Raw genomic sequence first — 22,652 nt, 5'->3', positions numbered from 1 at the left:
GGAGAAATGTAACCAGTCCAGGCCAGAAAGGGAAGGAACATCAGCCTTTGAGGAACGAGAAGCCGAAAGAGGGAGAGGGTCTAGACCAAGCGCTGGAAAGGGCAAGACGATGACATAGGAGCCAGGGAGCCACAGGCCAACTGCAGAAGTCTACAGAAATTTGTACAATGAAAGGAAAAGTCACTGTGTTGGAGTTTGCAGTGGTAGCTGCCTAGATCGGAAAGGGTAATCCTAGACAGACTTGTAGCTAGAGAGCAGAGGAAGGCTGAGGGAGGGGGAGGTTAGGGAGTGGAGGGGTTGAGCAAAAGGACTCATGGACGTGGATGACAGCGTGGTGATTGCTGGGGGGCGGGGAGGGGGACATAAGGGGACTAAAGGGTGATGGAAGAGAAAATATAATAAGAAAAAAAAAGTATCCTATCATCTGTCCCATTTCCAGCGAGAACCAGTGCAAAGCATTTCGAGTAAATCGCATAGGTATATTTAAAGAGAAACGTTTTTTTTGGACTCGAAGCCTTCTGCCCTTTGTCACAGGGGGACCCAGGAAACCCACTGATGTGCCAGCTGCAGAAGTCGTATCTGTGGGTGCTGAGGGGAATCCTGACCGAAGGGGGCGAGCGGTGCCCCGGCCTGCTGGTGTACGTCAAGGTGGAAGACTACAGCGACTGGATCGAGTCCAAGACCAGGACGTCCGGCCTGCCCCTGTCTGCCGTGTACCACTGGGAGAACACGGTGCCTGTCCACGGCTACTCGCCGCATGCCACCGTGGAGCAGAAAACACATTCCGGGCTGAGCCAGGTTACGTGGACCGAGACTCAACTCCAAACACAAGAGAGCACCACGGCCGTGACCTCAGAGCCAGAAAACAGCTCCGAGGAGAGCGAAGAGTCGAGGGGGGAGGAAGTGAGGGAGACGAGCAGCCTCTCCGAGGCGGCCGTGGAGGAGGCCACGCAGCCCGAGTACTTTGACTATTACCAGGAGCAGCAGGCTGGGGAGGACAAGGCCGTCTCGGGTCAGGACAGGTTACCGGAGCCCCGAGAAATGGTCCTGTTTGCCTTCGTGTTTTCTTTTGTCGTGGTGTAGAGTCTGGGGGCCGGCCCTCCAGACTGGAGAGCAAGCTCAGGATGGCGGGGGCCAGGCATTCACCGCGCTGTTTCGGTGTCTGTTTTTGATCGCCGCACACCCGGGCAGCCGCGGGCAGGCCCGTGGCTCTCCCTCCCCCGTCCCACTCGCCCATGCGGGACGGTCACTTTCATTTGTGCTTGTGAAGTAAATGTAGGCTAATCAGTGAAACCGTTCGAGTGCCCTGTGGTTCTTTCAGGGTAAGGGACCTGGGGGCCAGGCGGCGAGGACACCTGCCCCGCACAGGCAGACGTGGCCTGGGAGGCGGCCGTCAGCCTGGATGGAGAGTCGGGGACACCGGCCGGCATGGGGAGCAGTGAGAGGACCCCGAGACTAGGATGGAGTTGATTATTTTAATGGATGTCCTCTTGGTCTGCAGCCGGGGCCTCCCTCTGGCTACTTCCCAGCGGAGCCAATGGCCAGAAACTGCTCACTGGTGGTTTTCATTTTATTCCAGTCCTTGCGGTAGCCTTTTAAGGACATCTGCGAGAAGAAAAGGGGAGCGGGGAGGAGGTCACTTGGGAAAAACCGATTGTGACGACTCCGAACGCAACCCCATCCAGCCTGGGGGTGGCGCTCTGCATGCTGCAGGGCGTGGCCACCTAGGGGCACCTGGAAGTGTCTGCTAGAGAGCTTGTTTCTATCCAGTGAGGTGAGAAGCTGCAGGTTCCTGCCGTGACCCTTTGCTGCTTCTCCACTTCCGATCTGATAGGCCCCAGTTTGGGTCCCAATCGATTCCTCGCCGGGGAACGTGGAGCCAGGGCCCAGACACAAAAGCACCATGCTTTGAGAATGGTGCCTGAAGTGCACTAGGGGGCAACCTGCCCCCCCCCCCCCCCCCCGTGGCATTCTGTGCTTCCCTTTTCTCTGATGCCAGCACATTTTTGCACTGTCCCATTTCTCTTCCACAGCTCATGCGGGCTACAGTGCTTCCCTGCACACTGTATCACAGGGACAGGCTTCGGCATTAGTCAGAAACCAAAAGACCTATGGCACCTATGTAAACACATGGAATCAGGCTCTAGGTGATACTAAAAATCCATTATTATCTCAGTGTTTAAAAAACTGGCTTCAAGCCCTGGCTGGCGTAGCTCAGTGGATTGAGCTCGGGCTGCGAACCAAAGCGTCACAGGTTTGATTCCCAGTCAGGGCACATGCCTGGGGTTACAGGCCATGACCCCCAGCAACCACACACTGTTTCTCTCTCTCTCTGTCTCCCTCCCTTCCCTCTCTAAAAAATAAATAAATAAAATCTTAAAAAAAAAAACTGTCTTCATGTATAGAGTAGCAATCACTAAATGATGGGCAGAAGGATTAAGAAGCTTCCAGAATTTGCCCTGGCTGGCGTAGCTCAGTGAATTGAGCACGGGCTGCGAACCAAAGCATCGCAGGTTTGATTCTCAGTCAGGGCACATGCCTGGGTTGCAGGCCATGGCCCCCAGCAACCGCACATTGATGTTTCTTTCTCCCTCCCTTCCCTCTCTAAAAATAAATAAATAAAATCTAAAAAAATTTTTAAAAAAAAAGTGGTTTGTAAGACTGTTGAGGGCCACAGGCTGAATTCAGGCTGTATAAAAAATTAAAAAAAAAAAAAAGCTTCCGGAATTCATTATGAAAGCAAGGAACTAAAAACACACCATTACTACAGAGTCTCTTCCGATAACGTGACCAGACCTCACCCCTAACAATGAAAAAGGAGGTTTAAAAAAAGTCATGCTTTATTTTGATGTAAGGGCTGAGACAACTGCGGTTGTCTCATGACCAAACAAACACCCGTATCCTCAGCTGGAAAAACAAAATCCCAACAAAAACGTGAAGGCCGTGGAAGACCGACCGCCTGCCTGGGGCTTCTCCGTGACTTACCTCTGCAATCTCCACTTTCCTCTCCCACACTCTGATGGTCTTCTCCAAGTCCCCGCTGAGGACCTTCTCCCTGACGTACTGCATCACCGGTGGCACCCGGAACTCGCTCAGCTGCCTGCGGAGCTTCTTGTTCACAGCCTCGTCTTTGGCCCGGTCCTGGGTTGGGAAGGACCGGTTAGAGCCCGGGTGCCCGGTGCTTTGGGCCCTCCCGTCTCTGCCCATTGTCAGGGTCGTTCTGAAGACAGTGTGTACATTTCCAAAGGAGTGACGGGAATCACGGAATTCTGATTCTTTAGAAAACATTGTGATGTTTTCTTCCAGTTTAGAAACACTGACTATAACCTGAAAGTCTCTTTCCCTCCCTTCCTTCCTTCCTTCCTTCTTTCCTTCCTCTTCCTTCCTTCCTTCCTCCCTTCTTTCCTTCCTTCCCTCCCTCCCTTCCTCCTTCCTTCCAAACTATGTTTTATTTATGTTGATCTCTTAGGTTTGGCTTTTTCGTCTTTTCGATACAATTATATATTTAAGTACCTTTTGATTTGATCTGTCTCAATTCACTTTCCTATTTCTTTTTGTTTGCTTGTTTTTGTAACAAATCCACATTAAAAAATAGCACAAGTAAAGGTAATGATGTGGTCATTCTTTATAAAAGACAGTATTCTCTTAACTGATTGAAGAAGCAATTCATAAAGTAATGTGCGTATAATTGTATCGGGGGCCTGTAAGTATAAAGATGTAGTATATTTGACAACAACAGCCCAGAGGAGGAGGCTGAAATGAAGCTGTGTTGGAGGAAGGAAATAACCCCAGAAGGTCACTCCAGTCCACAGGAGGAAGGACATGGAGAGGACAGCAGATGGTAACTAGGAAGGTACAACACACTCTGGAAATAGACTTCGTCCCCTTCCTTCCTCCACCTTCTGGACCCCTTCCTCACACCGTTTACAATATCGACTCAGAATGGACCATACACCTAAATGTAGGACCTGTAAAACTCCTGAAGACATGGAGTAAATCTTCACAATATTCAGCTAGGTAATGATTTCTTAGCTATCACACCAAAAGCACAAGTGCAAAAGAAAAAAAATAATAAATGGATTGGACTTGATCAAAACGAAAAACTTTTGTGCTGCAAACAGCAAGTACCATTAGAAAGTGAAAAGAAAACCTACAGAGTGGGAGAAAACACAGGCCAGGGCAGAAGTAGGTTTACAGCCCTGGCTGGTGTGGCTCAGTGGATTGAGTGCCAGCTTGCGAGACAAAGGGTCGCTGGTTCGATTCCCAGGTAGGGCACATGCCTGGGTTTGGGGCCAGGTCCCCAGCAGGGGGCGCGTGAGAGACAACCACACATTGATGTTTCTCTCCCTCTCTTTCTCCCTCCCTTCCCCTCTCTAAAAAAATAAGTAAATCTTTTTTTAAAAAGTAGGTGTACAGTTGTTTGTATGGAAAATAATACAATAATTTACAAATGATAATACAAGAATGAACCCTGTTCCGTGTACCCACAACTGTAAACCTACTTCTGCCCCACCCGGTATTTGCAAGTCATAGATCTGCTAAGGGACCCGAGTCCAGAACACATAAAGGATTCTTACAACTCTATGACAAAAAGATAAATAACGACTAAAAACTGGGCAAAGGACTTGAATAGACGTTTCTCCAGGAAGCACGTGAAAAGATGCTCAGTGTCGTCAGTCGTTAGGGAAATTCAAATCAAAACCACAGTGAGATGCCACTTCACACCCACTAGGGCAGCCATTAAAACGACAACAGCAACAACAAAAACACCTGAAAACAACACGAGTGGGCGAGGATGTGCCGAAATGGGAGCCCTGGCGCCTACAGCCTCGGTGGGAATGTGAAATGGTGCGGCCACTTTGCAAAGACGGTTCGGCACAGTTTCTGTAAATGTCACACGTAGACCTACCGTGTATATAACCCACACGTCGACTGGTAGCTAGAGATCCCAGAGAAAAGAAAACAAGGCCTACGTTCACACAGGAACTTGTGTGTAAGTGTCCCTAGCAGCATTACTCATAGTTGCCAAAAAGGGGGCAGAGCCCAGGCGTCCATCCGCTGATGAAGGGACAAAATGTGACCCGTCCACGCGAGGAAAGGGCATTCAGCCAGAAAAGGAAAGCACCGACACGTGCTACACTATGAACACTAAACGTGTTCAGATGAAGTAAGCAGGCACAGAAGAGTGCATATTGTGTGTTTCCTTTGATGGGAAATGTCCAGAAAAGGCACCTTCACTGAGACAGAGGGTGGGGGTGTGGTCGCCCAGGACCGGAGGGGGCAGCGAGGTGAGGTGGGGAGTGGGGAAGGATTTCTAACGGGCGCAGGGTTTCTCTCTGGGGGGACAGAATGTCCTTAAGTGATCGTCCTGGCAGTCACACAGCTCTGTGAATACGCTGGGAACCACTCGAGTGAACATTTTAAGTGGACGGATTTCATGGTGTATGAACTGCACCCCAACAGAGCTGTTGAGGAAGTTTACAGGGAAACTGAAACATGGTGAGCAGTGCCTGCCAGGCTTTTACGAATGGACGTCCTGTTTTGCTTATTGTCTAAGAGATGCCAGCGCAAACAAACAGGCACCACGGGACTCCCGCGTGGGGAGAGCACCCGGACTTTGGCTCTGACGTCATCGTTACTCTGAGCTGAGGCTGGCTCCCTGGCGGAGGAGCGTGCGGGCTCAGGTGTAACAACCCTGTGGCTGCTGGGCTGTTGTAGGCAGGTTCGGGGCCCCGGCCACGGCTGGGGACGCTGCAGGCCCATTCGAGACGCCGCCGCCAAGGACTGCACTCGCCGTTTTAGAGGCTGACGGAGCGTTGCCCCTGTCCCTTGCTGATCGCCACGAAGGCTGCGGAGGCTGTTTTACAGACGTGGGAACTGAGTCCTCACTCAGAGGCCGGAACCCGGCAACAGCGAGCCGGATGCCAGGCCTTCTGACGACAAGCCCAGTGACCACCTTATCGCCCACTTTCCAAAAAAAAAACCTTCTTCAGGTCACATCCTAGGGGCGCCTAACTTGCAGAAACTCGACTTCACGTGCTCAGCAAATCAGTGAGAGCGCTAAGTCACGAGGTAGATGCTGCCGCACCTCATTTCACACGGTGACCACAGGGCCCAGAGGGAGCCCAGGACACGGGGCACAAGTCTACCGTCCACTCATCTGCCGTGCCCACGAAGACTCATGAGTCTCTGGCTGGCATAGCTCAGTGGATTGAGCTTGGGCTGCAAGCCAAAGTGTTGCAGGTTCGATTCCCAGCCAAGGTGCATGCCTGGGTTGTAGGCCATGACCTCCAGCAACTGCACATTGATGTTTCTCTCTCTCTATCTCCCTCCCTTCCCTCTCTAAGAATGAATAAAGAAAATCTTAAAAAAAAAAAAAGACTCATGGGTCTAAAAATCCCCCCTCTCCCCCTGACGTGGAGCACTGTATTTTGGTGTGTGTGCTTTTTCCCATAGCGGTTACCTTATTACATGCATTATACAGTTTTTGCGAGGATGTATGTACAGCACTTTATGTGTTTTATTTTGTGGGTCATTTAAGGAATTCTTGAGGAATATTTGGACTCTACATGTTTGCTACCTTATGAGCTGACCCTGGAACCTAGCCCAGCAGTGAAACGACACTAACTGCTCCACAGGGAGTCTCCTCCCAGTGCGACTTCTTCCTGTGATAGCCCGGGGATCTCTCGGTGTTTAGGGTCTAGGCGTGGATCTCGCTGGACATCGACTCAAACCCTTGTGGACAAATACCGGAAATAGCACGTTTCACTCTCTCTTACCCCCTCTACTTGCAGGATTTCTTTTTCGATTTTTTCAAGTAACTCCTTTCTCTGTAAGATCTCCTTTTTCAGACTGACGGACATGTCCATGGCTCGGTTTAGCCTGGTCTGGAATAGAACAGCACAGCAAGTCTTGAGCAAAGGGGGTCGGTTGGAATGCTACAAAGGCTAGACGGCTCCTGATCGAGCAGGAGAAGAGCAGGGGCCTGCGGGAACTTGGGCGGGCCCTTCCCACAGCCACCCGGGTTTCCAGAGCCTGGCGTCCAGGTGGTGGGGGACGACAGAGCCCCGGGAGTCTCGTCCTCACCAGCAGAGCGGCCAGACCCCCGGGGCCCAAATCCCGCCTGACACTTACTAAGAGAAACTTTGGGCAAGTTCTAGAACCTCCTTAAACGTGGTCTGGTCACCTCGTAGGCTTGTTGTGGAGGAGTTCAGCCCTGACTAAGTGTGCTGAGCACAGTGCCTGACACGTGCGTGGGGAGCACAGGGGAGGGGACTGATTCTTGGGGAGGCGAAGCGACTGGCCCAAGGTCAGACTGAGACGAGGAGGAGCCAGGACTGGCACGCAGGCAGCGTCGTCTCACAGTCCACCAGCCCCGCCACTCTCCGCCACTCGGACCTGGGCTTGGCCTGCTGCTGTTGGAGGGATCCTGCAGGACTGCCCACCCCCCGCCCCGCTTCCTGGGGTGCCGTTTGCAGCCCCCACCCCACCCCAGGCCCATGCTTCTTACAGTTGTCCCCTTTGAACTCCCACCTTCCAGGGGAAAAGAGTCATCCTGGAGGGGCTGGGATGTGCTCTGCTCCGATGAGGAGGGAACCAAGTGAGCCCAGGGAGCTCGCACAACAGACCTGGAGAACCTGGGGTGCCCGGCACTGGTCGGGGAGACCACGCAGGCCCCCTCCTGCCCAGGGGGCAGCTCGCTGGCCAGACAGAGGTGCAAGAAGAAACATAAAACTGCCCCTGGGCGAGCACTAAGAACGCGAGGCCAGGGGTCACGAAGGTCTCCCTGGGGGAAGGGCTGATGGGAAGAGCTGAAAGGTCAAGTCAAGTATGTCCAGGTGAAAGGGAAGGGAGGGCCATCCCGAGCCAAGGAGAGCCCAAAAGGAGCTGGGAGGGAGGCAGACGCTGGAGCAGAGCAGCCCCCCAGGACTGGCTGGGGGGGAGTGGGGAGGGGGCAGGGCGGGACTTCCCTGTAAACATCGGTTCAGAAGGGAAGGAAGGAGCCAGAGGGAAGACACTCCCCCACAGACAACCGGCTGCACAGCTCACCGTGGTTCTGCCTCCCTCCCCCCAGGGCTCGGTCCCCGTACAGCAACAGGGCAGGAAAGAAGGGGCTGCAAGGAGCCGCTGGCGCTGGCGGGGCGGGGCCTCCGAGCAGATGTGACTGGAGCTGCATGTGATTCCGAGCAGGATGTCGGTGTGGTGTCTGGACGCGGTGCGACTGGATTCTCTGCCCAGGGGGTGTCCCATGAGGCTAAAGTCAAGGTATCGGCCAGGGCTGTGGGTCTCATTTGGGGGTGGGGTCCTCTTCCAAGGTCATGGGTTGCTGGCAGAAGGCATTTCCTTGGAGTCTCGAGACTTAGGTCCCTGTTTTCTTTCCGGCTGTCGGCAGGGGTGGCCCTCAGCCCCTCAAGGCCACCCTCAGGTCCCTTCCACATGGCCCCCTCTCTCTCCTGGCCAGCAGTGGGGAACTTCTCGCCCAGCAAATCTCCTTCCTGCTTCAGATCTGCGACTTCCTCTTCCAGAGAAAACTCTCCACTTTCAGATTCATGTGATGAGCTCAGGCCCGCCCAGGTACTCTCCGTGTTGTAAGGTCCCCCTGTGCTGTACAATATAATCTAATGACAGAACAGAACGCATCCCATCCACAGCCCCTGGGACAGGGCAGGGTACATAAATGGGGGGTGGGGAGTCTGGGGGAACATCTTAGAATTCTCCCTACCACAAGGCACCCCCTAGTTCACAGTCAGTTACGAGTGGCATGGGAGGGTGAAGCGGGCAAAGGGGGTCAAATACACGGTAACGACAGGAAACCAGACTTCGAGTGGTGAGCACACAACAGCGTATGCAGATGTTGAATTACAATGCACACCTGAAATTGATAAGTTATTAATCAATGTTGCTCCGATAAACTTCATTAAAAACCCCAGTTAATTAATATGTACGAAACACTCTCAAATCATTCAGTCTATAAGTGTCTTTTAGAAAGTGACTCATCGAAGCGGTCGCCAAACGATGATCACGTGCCAGACTCTGCCGCCCAGGGCTGCGGGCACAGGGTGGGAGGAAAAGGTGTCCCTGACCCCGTGACTGAGGCTCGCCCCCCGGACTCGCAGGAAAGAGGAGACCGTGCCTCCCTCCCTCCTGGCTGTCCCCTCTGCACTAACCCTGCGCTGGGCACACCGCCAGTCCTCGGCACGCTTGGTAATACAGGAAGTTATTCTGCATGGCTTTTAAAAAATATATTTTATTTTATTTACTTTTTTAGAGAGAGGGGAAGGGAGGAAGAAAGAGAGGAGAGAAACATTGATGTGCAAGAGATACTTCAGTCAATTGTCTCTCCTCAGCCCCCAACTGGGGAACGCGGCCAGCAACCCAGGCACGTCAAACCAGCGACCTTTTGGGTCACAGCCGGCACTCAATCCCCTGAGACTCACTGGCCAGAGCTGCATGTTTTCAATAAGATCTCACACTTGTGTCTGATACTTGTACATATATATATATATATATATATATATATCAGTAGTCCCTCCTGTGACCCACCCTCCCATCCCCTAAACACACACAGGAACCAATGACACAGGTCATTGGACAATAGCAGCCAAACGCCTGCTTTTGGCCAGGCACTGTCCTTGGTGCTGGGGACCCAGGGCAGAGCAGCCAGAGCCCTGAGGCACGAGAACGCACCTCCCAGAGGCGAGGCATCCGCCCAGTGGAGCCCCCATTCAGACCAGGCCTGGCTGCACAGCTCACCGTGGCTCTGCCTCCCTTTCCCCCAGGGCTTGCTGCGTGGCTCTTAGGGCCCCTGTGAACATCTCCATCACCTGCTTACCATGATTTGCAAGCACATTGGCCCCCAGGATTCAGACTGAAACGACTCCTGTTCCACCCACTGCGGCCTGCGGCCCTGCTGCTCAGGTGGTGCAAACAGCCTGTGCTCGCGAGTTCAGGCCCCGAGGCCTGGCTGTTTCATTTTGTAAACCAGTAGCTCCACTCCAAACCTCTGGCCTTTCCCCACAAGATCAGACAGGCCCCGAGCTGGTTCTGCAGGATAACATCAAGGCCCAATGTGCGGTAACCTCACGCAGCCCAGCTCTGCGGCCAGCACGAGCCTGGGAAGCAGAAGGACTGGTTTCATCTCGAAACAACAGAGGTCAGATAAGCTAACCACTGACGAGCTAAGTTCCAAATGGGCGATCCGCTGGGTGTTTGGCCACGCGGATTTCAGGATGCCAGCACAGCACTGTCGCCCCACACTTCGTGCCGGGAGGAGACAACCGGGCCGGTGGGACACGGGCCGGACTGGGACTCTGTCCGAGCTCTGTCACAAACTCGGTGTTTGAATCTGGCAATGACTCTGCCTCTCTGGGCCTCCGGTTTTTCACTTGTAAAGGGAAAATACTGGACAAACTTTAGCCCCGACTTCACACATTCAAACCCACGGTTTCAAATGACGCCGCATGTGCCAAGTAAACCAACGATGGCTGTAGCCACTGCCGCCACCCAGGCTCCGGCCAGGGGACAGCAAGCCTGCTCTGTGGGAGGCCAGACAGAGAGCAGGCGTGTCAGGCTCTGCAGGCCAAGAGGCAAAACTGAGGCTATGGTGTAGTGACTTACATGGACAAGAGAAAAAAACCCCACAAATTTCCGCAAAGGTTTTGTTGATCAAATTTCAACTATAATGATTAAGTTCAATATTTTGGACGACAGGTGTACTAAGAAGAACAGAATTTCTGGGGGAGAAACCGATTTTGCTCAGTTGGGTCTCGAAGGTAGTGTTCTCTATCAGGCAGGTTGCAAATGTTCTGTGAAAACCGTTCTCAGCTCCCGGGCTGGTGGGCAGGACACACACTCGCCAGATTCACTGGCCACTGCGATAGCCCGGTGCCAGCCGGGCAATCGGACAGGCCCTGTTCGTGCCTGTGGTCCTCCTTCGTTATTAATAGTGCCTCTTTTTCTCCAAAACGTGTTCTGTGCACACGAGGAATTATGTAGTCGTTCCCCGATTTATAGCTAAGGCGGTTTTCCTTTGCAGGGTTTTAAGCAGGAAAGTGCATAGTATATACCCAAATGAAACAGGGCCCTAAAGGTGGTAGTTCCCAAAACTCACTGTGCATAAAAATCATCTGGGGAGTTTTTTTAAAAAAAGATTCATGGCCCTCACGCCCTAATTCAATTGGTCAGGGCGAGACTAGGATGTCCTTACAGCTTCTTAAAAAGTAAAAGCCAGCCCTGGCTGGCGTAGCTCAGTGGATTGAGCACGGGCTGTGAACCAAAGTGTCGCAGGTTCGATTCCCAGTCAGGGTACATACCTGGGTTGCAGGCCATGACCCCCAGCGGCTGCACATTGATGTTTCTCTCTCTCTATCTCCCTCCCTTCCCTCTCTAAAAAAAAATAAAGAAAGAAAGAAAAGAAAAAGCAGCTACTTAAAAAAAAAAAAAGTAAAAGCCCTCCCTGGGTGGCTCTAACGTGCAGCTGGGGTTGTGGGAACGTTCCAAGTGTTTCAGGAGGCATGGGTCTCACACGAGAACTCGGGGAACAGTAGGGGAGCGCAGAGCATCTAAGCCCTTGTGGGAACCTCACTGTGGCCGGGATGGTGGGGGCGGGAAGCCCCCCCCGGGGACCCGGGCATTGGGGAGGACCTTACTTTGTAGGAGTTGAGGACCTGCTGGGTGGTTCCAGACGACAGCTTGAGCTGGATCAGCTCTTGATTCCTCGTGTCTATCGTCTCTAGAAACTGGGCGTTCTCTATCTTCAGCTGCTGAAAGTCGACGTCATGGAGGGCGTCGCCCACCTCCTCCTTCTAGGGCTCGGGAATAGGAGAGAAACGATATGAGGCTGTGACTTCACAGGCTGTGGGAGCCGCGCATGTGGCTCCAGGTGACCTCTGGGGAGTCAGGCATCATTCAGTCACTCAGCACACACGGGTTGTGGATCTGCTGGGTGCCAGGCCCCGGGGACAGAGATTTGAGTAAACGGGACACTCCCTGGCCCCAAGGAGCACCCAAGCGATGAGGGTTCACAGGACTCCAGGTGGGGCTGCTCAGAACAGACGGGAGCGAGAGCGCCCCTTTCTTGGTGGGGCGCGGTGGTCCTCTGAGCGCAGCCGCGGCCCCAGCATCACCTGCCCTGAGCCGACTAGAGCAGGTCCCCTACGACTAAGCCACCTGGTGCCTGTGCCTACGCAGCGGAATCAGATCAGAGGATCTTACATCTGTCCCTAGTCACTTTCTGTTGTTAAAGCTGTCCCTGCCTGTTGAGTCTTTTGAGATCCCAAGTCAACCAAGCAATAGTGTCCCTGGACACGTGCCCTCAAGTGCCCAAGCTCATGCTAGTAACAAAAACTCGGAGCTAGGAGAGGGTGGGCACATCCTGGAGACCCTCCGTGTCTGCTTCTCTGCCTTCCATGGAGAGCCGGCAGGGCCAGCTGTTCAAAGACTCACCGGAAACACTGCCACCTTGCCACCCAGGCCACGTGCCCCATAGCAATCAACAGGTACGACGGGAGGGGCTTTAAATTCCAGCCAGTCCGACTGCAGGATTGCCAGCTCAGTAACTGCACTGCTTTCCTACAGCTGCCATGACAAATCACCACACACGCAGCGGCTTATAAAACAACACGAATCTGTGGTCTTATCGCTCAGGAGGTCAGAGCCTGCAATCATGCTTTGGACGAAAATCGGGGTGTGGCCAGGGCTGCATTCCTTCCGAAGGCTCTAAGGAGACTCTGCTTCCGTGTCGTTGGCAAGCTCCCAGAGGCTGCCTGCGTTCCTTGGTTTGTGACTCCTTCCTCTGCCTCAACGGCACGTCACTCTGAACTCTGCCTCTGTTATCACACCTTCCCTCTCAGCCCCTGCCCGCCTCAGAAGGGCCCGTGGCCACCCTGAACCCGCTCGGAGGGTCCGACAGTACCCCTGTCTCCAGATCCTTGACCAAGTCACAGCTGCAAGATCCTCTCGCCATGTGAGGCGACATGTTCAGGTCCCAGGAACTGGGACACAGGTGTCTTCGGGTTGGACACCGTCCCGTCTACGGCGGTGAACTCAAAAAAAAGAAAAAGCCATGTACCTGCCTCAATTGTAAAAGCATCTTTTTCCTCTGGACTTTGAGAGAAACGTTTTTCAAACATAATTTCTCCTTCATGTGATCCTAAAAATAAAAGTGAATTTTAATCCATTTCTCCTCTTCTTCCCTGTTGGCTTGAAAAGCTGGTAAGTCTGTGACTACAAACCAAACCTTGAGCCCTGACAATCAGTCACTTATTTTAAGGCTGTTGTTGTTGTTGTTTTTTTACATCTACCCAGGCTGGTGCTGCTGTAACATTTCATTCGTGATCAAGTAGCAGAGCAAGCATCTGCTCCATGCAAAGTTCTATGGCTTGTAAATTCAAGATAATTTGGGTACAGGGGCCTTTCCTGACAAAAGGATCTTATGATTCTTTGGTCTTTTGTTCTCTCGGGAGTTTATTTAGTTTTTATGATCTATAACATCTGAGGGTTAGTAAGCCTACCTATCTCCAGGGTCCAAAACTTGATATACTGCAAAATCTTTGGAAGTGAAGGAGTATTTTATGCCTCATTCTTTTTTCTTGTTTATTTGTTTTTTAAAACAAGTTTTAAAAAATATTTTATTTATTTATTTTTAGACAGAAGGGAAGGGAGGGAGAAAGAGAGGGAGAGAAACACCAATGTGTGGTTGCTGCCCACAACCGAGGCACATGCCCTGACTGGGAATTGAACCAGCGATCCTTTGGCTCCCAAGCCGGGTGCTCAGTCCACTGAGCCACACCAGCCAGGGCATCATTCTTATAATAATGGAACTCAAAGAGCTTGAGATGTACCTGTCCCACGCCACATACTCACCTGACTAGATAGGTTCGCACATTTCTCAAGAAAAATATCGGGTCTTGAAACAAATAGCAACAATAAAAAAGAAGTCATCTACCTGAGATACTATTGGTGTTCAGCCTGCCTGGTTGATTTTGGCCTTGATGAACTTGCATTTTAAGACACACACACAGCCCTGGCTGCCATGGCCCAGTGGATTGAGTGGTGGCCTCACCGGTTCAATTCCCAGTCAGGGCACATGCCTGGGTTGTGAGCTGGGTCCCTAGTTGGGGGTGACGAGAGGCAACCAATCAATGTATCTTCCATATCAATATTTCTCTCCCTCCCTCCCTTCCCATCTCTCTAACATAAATAAATAAAATCTTTTTTTAAAAAACACATACTTTGGGAGATGTTAAAACGCTGCCTGTGTGTGCAACATTGTCGGTGGGCCGGCTGGAGTGGGGCCGCCTCCTGCGGGGCAGCCTCCCGTGGGTCCCCTCCGGGTCATCGCTCCGTGACTGTCTTCTCCCTCCCTAAGCCCTGACCGCCTGTCGACTCACCCTCCGGCGGTTCATGTCCTCAAAGTACTTCATCACTTTCTGAGTGGCCAAAATACTCCCTTTCTTCTTGGATATGGTTTTCAGGATGTCTTTTTCAAACTCGTGCACTTCTTTCTGGATGTCAGCCCACCGGATTTCAGCTTCCTCGATGATCGCCTGGAGGGGTCAGCACAGAGGGAGAGCGGCTTCCAAGAACTCTCAGGGATTAACCCCGCAAGGAAACCTCCGTTCTCAGGCCTCTTTGTGTCTCAGTACATAACGTTTCTTCTTAGTCCTAGAAATACATCCTTAAGATACACATTTGACTATCTGAATGTTATTATTTCAAAGCACCCCTTGAGAAAGTTAATAGTTTCCATAAAAAAGGGGGCCTCGGGTATCATTATAAACATGTATTTTCATGTCTGGAGTATTAATTATCCGTTAACAATGATAAATACAGTATAATGTAATACAATGTAATGGAAAAACGCCCAGAAGGATATACACCAGCACATTAACCACAGTCACATCAGGGGAGATGGATTAGCAGGGAGACAAAGAAGCACACCTAGTATATACTTCTGTAATTTGAAAAGAAAATGTCATAAACGAATCTATGTATGGACATGAAAAGACACTATTAAATGAAAATACAGTTGATAAGATGATACCTTTTTATAAAGAATTTCACATGTGCATATGAATGTTTTCAAATGTGCTTCTCCTAGCCTACCTGTGTGTGTAAATTTTGCTGCAACACACAGAGATCATGTTTAAGTAAGGACGCACAGAAACACACATTACTTTAAAGGATAAAATGAGAAGTCAGCCGCGGCTGCAGAGCCAATCCCCGTGCGCCGAGAGGCAGAAGAGCCTTCCTTCGCCGGCAGGCCTCCGACCCCGGGCTCTCCCCTCCCCACAGAGCCGACGCGTGTGCTTCTGTGTGTGCCCCCCTTTCGAGACGGAGCAGAAACACACACTTTTCACACGGCATGGCTTTCAAACGCCAGGCAACAGCCTCCTGCCGTGGGCAACCTCCTTTGCAGCGATGCCTCCCTTCTGGAGGAACGCCGACCCGGTCCATCTCCAGTGAGACGTGGCCCACCATCGGGTGTGTGGAGGGCGGCTTGGGGGCTTTTCCACCAACTCACTGACTTAAACCTCAAACTCCTTGTGTTATTAAGAAATTATTACGCATTTTAAGTACATAGGGCTTCACTGCACTAACCTCCCTCCATTCGTATATTTTTGAAATTTTCCTTTTGGAAACGTTTCAAGTCGTGGTGTCTCCTCAAACAGGTGGTCGTTTCCTTAAAGGTAGGCCCTCAGTGTGTCTTACTCCACTTGTATTTCTTTGCAAAGCACCAGCAGTTAGGGGGACACGCCGTGGGTACTTTGTGGCAGGGTGGAAACGGGCAGCCCACGTGGGGTGTCCCGCGGAGACAGGGGTTTACCTCGTGATACTGCAGGTCCCGCTCGGCGTTGGCCCGCAGGTGCCGTATCTCGTCCTTCATGTCCTCCAGCTCCCTCTGCACAAGCTCGCATTTTTGGTCCACGCTGAGGCATGCTGTACGTTCAATAGCTGGGTGTGACTTGGATCTATGCCTGCTTCGCATCTACAACTCGAGAGAAACAAAGCCACTGTCAAGTAGGAGGAGTTGGTGATGAAGCAGCCTGAGGTGGCCACGGAAATGACCTCTCGGACCTGCTGGAAATCCGTGGAACGACAGCCGGAGAAAACATATTCCATATAAAAGGATTAGGATGTTAAGTCCGATTGACATCTATCTCACTGGTCAACTAAGGTCTGAGCGAAATACTTCAAAGGCCTATGCTTGACGAGGAGCTAAAAATAAATAAAGGAAAGTGTCTTAAGGTTGGAGCGCCCGTGAGCCTGCTATGGACGAGCATGCACGTCGGTGTCAGGAGAAGTCAGGAGCTCGTGGCTTCCCGAACTGAGCGCGGAAGAGAAATGGCCTCTGGGGGTACGGCGTTCATCCAAAACAAACAGACAGACACAATGTTTGGATTTCCTACGCATTTAAGCCACAGGTCCTAAGCAGGTGGCCTAGGAAATCTGTGGACCTCACGATGGGGTCGTCGGGGCCCTCAAAAGACAGGTTTACGTACAATTTTGAATTTAAAAAATACCCACCAAAATAGCTCAGATTTCCAGCTTCTCTTGAAAAATCAACTACTCTGGCAACATCAGGCCGCCTGGCTGGCCCTTTTAAACGAGGAAGGAACTTTCCGGTGCGTACACCAGTCCCCTTCGCCTTTTCGTGTGGCTGGCTGGGCCTTGCAAACAGTCTCCCAGTTGAGGGCATCATTTCAAACACACTAAGATATTCTGGGAGAGTCAATCCACCATTCAATGAACGCGATTCCCTTTACACTGACTTGAAAGAGAAACCTTGAAGGGGAATGAAGAATCAAAATAAGGACAGAGTCAAAGCCATAGGTCACTTGGCCGAAGAAGGAGCACCAAAGGGAGATACACGAACACCACCTGCATCGAAAGGGACAAAGAGAAGAAAACAATTCTCAAATCTCCGCTGTGTACCTGCGCAAAGTCTGTTCCCGGTCTTTTAATTTCAGATAATCGTAGAGGTCGCTGCTCCTTGGATTCCAGTTTATTGTAATATTTCTCAAACATCTCTGTCTCAGTTTTGAGAGCCGAGTTTCCATAGCTGTAAGACAGAGGATACCTGAGTAACTTCAATTAAAAGGAGTTTAGCCCCGGCTGGTGTAGCTCAGTAGATTGAGCGTGGGCTGCAAACCAAATGGTCGCCGGTTTGATTCCCAGTCAGGGCATATGCCTGGGTTGCAGGCTAGGTCCCCAGTGTGGGCCACGAGAGAGGCATACACACACTGATGTTTCTCTCCCTCTCCTTCTCCCTCCCGCTCTCTCTAAAAATAAATAAATAAGAAAATATTAAAAAATAAAAATAAAAGAAGTTTAAACACCAAGTAAATAGCATTGAACACTTACTAGCTATGTATGACCTTCTGCAAGATACTCAACATTTTGGCGCCTCAGTTTCCTCATCTGTAAAATGGGTAACAGCACCTATCTTTTAGGGTTGTGGTAAGGAATACAAAGCCTTCAGGACAGTGCTTGGCACATAGTAGGTGCTATATAAGTATTTGATCTATTTTTTAAATACATCTAATGAGCTGCAGAATCCAAAGCACTGGTATTACATTGAAAACCACAGCTGAGATGAGGCTACAAGTTTCATCTTCAAGTATCTTCTCCAGGGGTGTCCCACCTTTTGGCGCCTCTGGGCCACACTGGAAGAAGGGTCATCTTGGCCACTCATTAAATACCTTGCCACATGTGATCACAGAACAAATCTCATAATGTTTCAAGTAAATTTATGATTTTGTGTTGGGCCGCATTCATAGCCATACTGGGCTTCACGTGGCCTTTGGGCCACAGACTGGACACCCCTGGATTATTAATGTTATGATTAATCATAACCCAACCCATGGTGAAATCCTTTGGAATTACTATATTGTTGAAGTCCCACACATCCATAATCTTCAGATGTTTCCTTTGGTTTATGTTTCTCAGGTTTTTTAATTTCCAGCAACTAACAGATGAAATATCCTCTGGAAGTTTATTTTAAATGGTAGAGAAGATTTGAACAGATGGTTTTTAGGGTTTTTTGTTTAAAGATTTTATTTATTTATTTTTAGAGAGGGGAAGGGAGGGAGAAAGAGAGAGAGAGAAACATCAGTGTGTGGTTGCCTCTCACGGGTCCCCCACTGGGGACCTGGCCCGCAACCCAGGTGTGTGCCCTAGACTGGGAATCAAACCGGTGACCCTTTAGTTCATAGGCCTGTACTCAATCCAATGAGCCACACCAGCCAGGGCTTGAATAGATGGTTTTTAAACAACTGGGATGACAAACCTAGTTTACCCTGTATATGCCAAGATTGTGACTCTTTAACTTCTTCACTTCATATATACATATATGTAGTGTGCATACTTGTAGCACATGTGTATGTATGTTTATGTAAGAGAGAGAACAGCTTTGGTATTTTCATACGTTATTGGGTCAATTCCTGTTTAACTTAATCTTAAGACAAGTAGAAAAGGCCCAATGAGCCCTGGCTGGCGTAGCTCAGTGGATTGAGTGCGGGCTGTGAACCAAAGTGTCGCAGGTTCGATTCCCAGTCAGGGCACATGCCTGGGTTGCAGGCCATGGCCCCCAGCAACCGTACATTGATGTTTCTCTCTCTCTCTCTCTTTCTCCCTCCCTTCCCCGTCTAAAAAAAAAAGAAAAAAAAACACTCTCAATTGTTAAAAAAAAAGGCTCAATGGAAAGCCCAATAAATCAAAGTCCCTTTCTTGTTCAGCCTATGTCATGTCCCCACTGCAGGCAGTGGGTGGCACCGGAGTCTGAACCCCGGCACTGCCACCAACTGGCTGTGTGACCTTTGAGCAGTGACTTAACCCATGCACCTTTGTTTCCTCATCCACCTCCTAGAGTTACTGTGCCATTATATAAAGTCACATATGCAAAATACTTGGCACATAATAAGCACTCAAAAAAGTAGGAGCTGTTAGTAATCATACCTCAGTGCTGACCAAGATACAACTAGATACAGACTCGGGCAGAACGTCCATGCGGTCACAGCTGCAATGTTCTGTGTGAGACCAGTAAGTTGTACAAGTGCCCCGCCTACGTCATGGAATCTTGATACCCAATTTACCTTCTATGGTAGGTGTAAAAGAGACTGCTAAAAATACGGAGTACTGGACCAGTCATTCTTGGCTGTCCATTTCCATGCTTATACACTGGTTCAGTCATAAATTGTCTCCTACTAAAAATATCTCAGCTGCCACCTTAACTTTATCATAGATTCCTAGCACTCACTGGAAAGGGCCTTAGAGGTCACCTGCTCCAACCTGCTGCCGCAGAGCAGAGCAACGGCTAAGCACCCAGTTTGGCACCTGGGAGACCCACTAGGCTGAAGCTCCAGCTTCACCAGTTCCCCTCTGGGCTTCCCACCACCGGCCCCAAGCCATTACTCCTCCGTATTGTCCTGGCTCCAACAACGGCTTGTTGGCTCAGTGGCGGCGGACACACAGGAATATAGGGCAAAGGCATGTGCTTTCCCCATTGTGTGGGGTCTCAGTTTCCCCAGGGTTCAATGCGGACTTGATCGTCTCCATGCTGCACCAAGGTTAGAGTCCAAACAGTGCGTGAGTAGGGGCCGCCCAGGGCAGCCAGCAGGCCCGTACCTGAGCTCTTCCACCAGCCCGCACAGCTGGATAACAGGCAGCTCCGCCGCGACCTGCAGCTCGCTGGCAAACGCCTCTGCGTCCTCGTCAGCCATCCCTCTAACAAAGCGGCCTTTACCAACGCCGAGTGAGGCCGAGCGCGCTGGGTGCTAGCAGCCACGCGTCAGTTCGGCTGGGATCTCGCAGTGCCGTTGCCTGGCGACCAAATGCAAATAGTGGGGCGGGACTTCGGGAGGCCCCGCCCACCTCCGCGCAGACCAGTGTGAGGTCGTTGTCCTTAACCAGACACCTAAGTGCGTTCGCTTTTACTTCTTCAACAATAATCTTAAAACAATACTAGTAATAGCAGCTACTGTTTATTCAGCACTTACTATGCCCCTGGCACCGTGTTAAGCATAGTTTAGAAATACCTGGCAACAGCTTTGCAGTAAATACCCATTACTCTCTTTATTTTCCAAACGAGGAAACTGAGACCCAGGAAGTGAATTCGATTTGTTGGAGTGTATTCCTTCCCCCACCTCACTGTGCGGCCTGTATTCTGATCACCACCTGGTGCTTCATTCATACTAACTTCACTTCCTCTTAGATGCTAGTATCCTGCTTTCCTGAAAGGAAACAAAAAACTGGCTGATTATTAAATGGGTATAAATTCAATAGGCATCTCTAATCAGGCACTGGGTGCATCCCGAGCATCCTGGCAGAACGTACGGAGCGCGGACCATTCCAGCCCTCAAGGGGTTTCCGGTTAAGGGAGGGGAACCGCCCCTCAATCAGCGCTTGCGACCTGGAGTGACGACAGCAACAAGTTTGTGCCTCACACCGATTCGTAGTTGCCATCTCACTTCATCCTCAAAAGTCTAATGACATTGCTACTATTGTCTTCGTCTTGCAGATCAGGAAACTGAGAAAGAGATACTTAGAGGACTCAAGCTCTAATGGGACCCTCAAGTCCATGCTGTTATGACTTCCTCAAGGATGTGTGCGTGGCAAGGATGGGTGAGGCGGCAGGGTAGGTTACTATCCGCTCCCATTGAGATGGAAGAGGGCAGCATGGGCAAATGTCTCTGGGGGTGGGTGGACGCTGGATATGGTTAGAAAGCAAGCTGTGCCCTGGCTGGTGTGGCTCAGTGGATTGAGCGTCTGCCTGCGAACCAAAGGGTGGCAGGTTCAATTCCACGACCGGGCACGTGCCTGGGTTTTGGGGGGGGGGGTGGCCAGTTAAGGACAACAGGAGGCAACCAGTCGATGTTTCTCTCCCTCTTTCTCCCTCCCTTCTCCTCTCTCTGAAAATAAATAAATAAAATCGAAAGAAAGAGCGAGCAAGCTGTGATAAACTGCTTAGGATGAGGGTCAGCCACCTTCCCCCACAAGGAAAATGTAGTCACTAAAACTCCAAAGGACTTTCGTCTTGCTGCTTAGGGGCACAAGTTTGGGGCCACAGTGCATTTCTGCAGATGACAGCAGAGAGGCTGAGCCCTGCCACCACCTTCTTCTCTCGGCTGGTAGGCCTCTTCGGGCTCTGGAAGCAATGCGGACCACATTTAGAAATACTTCACGTGCTCGCAGAGCAGGAGATGCAAATGGACGCCAGCCCCAGGAGGGCCAGGCGAAGGAAAGGGCCTCGGTGCCAGCGGCCCTGCCCACAGACTGTGTCGTACTGCAGGTCCAGTGGTGCTGGCAGTATCAGCGGTGGGGAAACAAGTGGCGTGAAGTTTTAGGGAAGATGCAGTGGGGAAATCACAATGCAATACCCAGAATTTTGGAAAAAGACCATGCAGCCCACAGCAGGAAATTCCGTGCCTTTTGAGAAACAGCTCCTGGCCATCGGTTTGGCAGATGCCCATCATAGATGATGACGTGAAAACCCGACTCAGCTTGCAAGCTTTAAATAATAATAATTGTAGTTGCCATTGTTATTTCTTAATATGTGTTTATTACCAATTAGGTGCGATTATTGCTTAATAAAAACACTTATAACAAGTATTGTTCCAGTTACTGTTACTGAGTGCTAGCTCCATGCCAGGGCCTGTGCTCAGCACGCTCCACCCATCATCGCCTTGCAGCAGCGTGATGGTCCTGCAAGATACAGGTGCCTCCTCAACCCCCACTTCACCCAGGAGGAGACTGAGCTTCAGAGAAGTTTGGCAGCTTTCTCAAGGTCACGTAGCTTTGCTGGGTGGGGCTGACATGCAAACCCAGGTTCATGCCATTGCGCTCTTTCTTCTCATCTTACCCGCCCTGTTAGGGCAGTGGTTGGGAGGCAGGGGTGGTAGGTCAGCGACTACTTTGCCCTCCCAGGAGACATCTGACAGTACCTGGAGGCATTTTTGTTTGTGTTTACTGAGGCGGTGCTGTTGTCATCTAGAGGCTAGAGGCCAGAGAGATGGCGCTGGTATTAGTTTTCCCATACTGATGTAACCAATAACCACCAGCAGAGGGGCTTGAAGCCACAGAAATGTATCGTCTCGCAATTCTGGGGGCTAGAAAATCCAAAAACAAGGTGTTGGCAAGGCCACACTCCCTCTGGAGTCTCTAGGCGAGAATACTTCCCAGCCTCCCGTGGCTTCTGGCAATCCTTGGCGTTTCTTGACTTGCAGCCCTATCACTCCATCTTCACCTGGCCTCCTTCCTTGTGCCTTGTGTGTCCTCTCCTCTTCTAATAAGGACAGAACGCTTGTGATTCAACCCTGACCGGTGTGGCTCCGTGGGTTGGGCATCCTCCCACAAACTGAAAGGCCGCCAATTTGATTCCCGATCAGGGCACATGCCTGGCACGCCAGGTCCCCGGTTGGGGGTGTGAGAGAGGCAACTGATCAGTGTTTCTCTCCCTCTCTTCATCTCTTTAAAAATAAATAAATAGCTCTGGCTGGCATAGTTCAGTGGATTGAGCTCGGGCTTCAAACCAAAGCATTGCAGGTTTGATTCCCAGTCAGGGTACATGCCTGGGTTGCAGGCCATGACCCCCAGCAACCGCACATTGATGTTTTTCTCTCTCTTTCCTTCTCCTCTCCTTCCTTCTCTAAAAA

At 50.9% G+C, this 22,652-nt stretch overlaps 2 protein-coding genes across 3 annotated transcripts in view; one reads left to right on the top strand and one right to left on the bottom strand.

Moving 5' to 3' along the window:
- The window catches only part of PRSS54 (serine protease 54), a 32,961-nt gene extending 30,771 nt beyond the window's left edge, over window positions 1–2,190 (top strand). Inside the window, exon 4 of the mRNA XM_036011902.1 lies at window positions 535–2,190. Within this exon, the coding sequence (XP_035867795.1) occupies window positions 535–1,083 (549 nt within the window). The 3' untranslated portion in view covers window positions 1,084–2,190. The remainder of the gene's footprint in view (window positions 1–534) is intronic.
- Window positions 1,462–19,823, bottom strand: CCDC113 (coiled-coil domain containing 113). Of its 2 annotated transcripts, XM_028502156.2 has the most exons (9): window positions 19,627–19,817; window positions 16,936–17,062; window positions 15,827–15,988; window positions 14,391–14,546; window positions 13,070–13,150; window positions 11,649–11,804; window positions 6,780–6,887; window positions 2,986–3,141; window positions 1,462–1,605 (listed from the first exon to the last, which is right to left on the bottom strand). In XM_028502156.2, the coding sequence occupies exons 1-9, from the start codon at window positions 19,719–19,721 to the stop codon at window positions 1,519–1,521; spliced, it is 1,128 nt and encodes a 375-aa protein (XP_028357957.1). In that variant the 5' UTR covers window positions 19,722–19,817; the 3' UTR covers window positions 1,462–1,518. The 2 variants fall into 2 exon arrangements, with proteins under 2 accessions (XP_028357957.1, XP_035867793.1); XM_036011900.1 differs by lacking the exon at window positions 6,780–6,887 and having other exon boundaries at window positions 19,627–19,823.
- Window positions 19,824–22,652: the final 2,829 nt, after the last annotated feature.

The sequence above is a fragment of the Phyllostomus discolor genome, chromosome 12, assembly GCF_004126475.2.
Source record: "Phyllostomus discolor isolate MPI-MPIP mPhyDis1 chromosome 12, mPhyDis1.pri.v3, whole genome shotgun sequence".
Classification (NCBI taxonomy): domain Eukaryota; kingdom Metazoa; phylum Chordata; class Mammalia; order Chiroptera; family Phyllostomidae; genus Phyllostomus; species Phyllostomus discolor.
Note: the sequence above shows the minus strand (reverse complement) of the source record. Positions and strands in the feature narration are given on the sequence as shown.

Excerpts from the sequence above, each read along its gene's own strand:
- CCDC113 (XM_028502156.2), bottom strand. The coding sequence starts at position 19,721 with ATGGCTGACGAGGACGCAGAGGCGTTTGCCAGCGAGCTGCAGGTCGCG. Across the intron at positions 17,063-19,626 it reads GGGCTGGTGGAAGAGCTCAG|CTATGGAAACTCGGCTCTCA; the intron begins GTACGGGCCTGC and ends TCTGTCTTACAG. Across the intron at positions 15,989-16,935 it reads CGGGAACAGACTTTGCGCAG|ATGCGAAGCAGGCATAGATC; the intron begins GTACACAGCGGA and ends CTCGAGTTGTAG.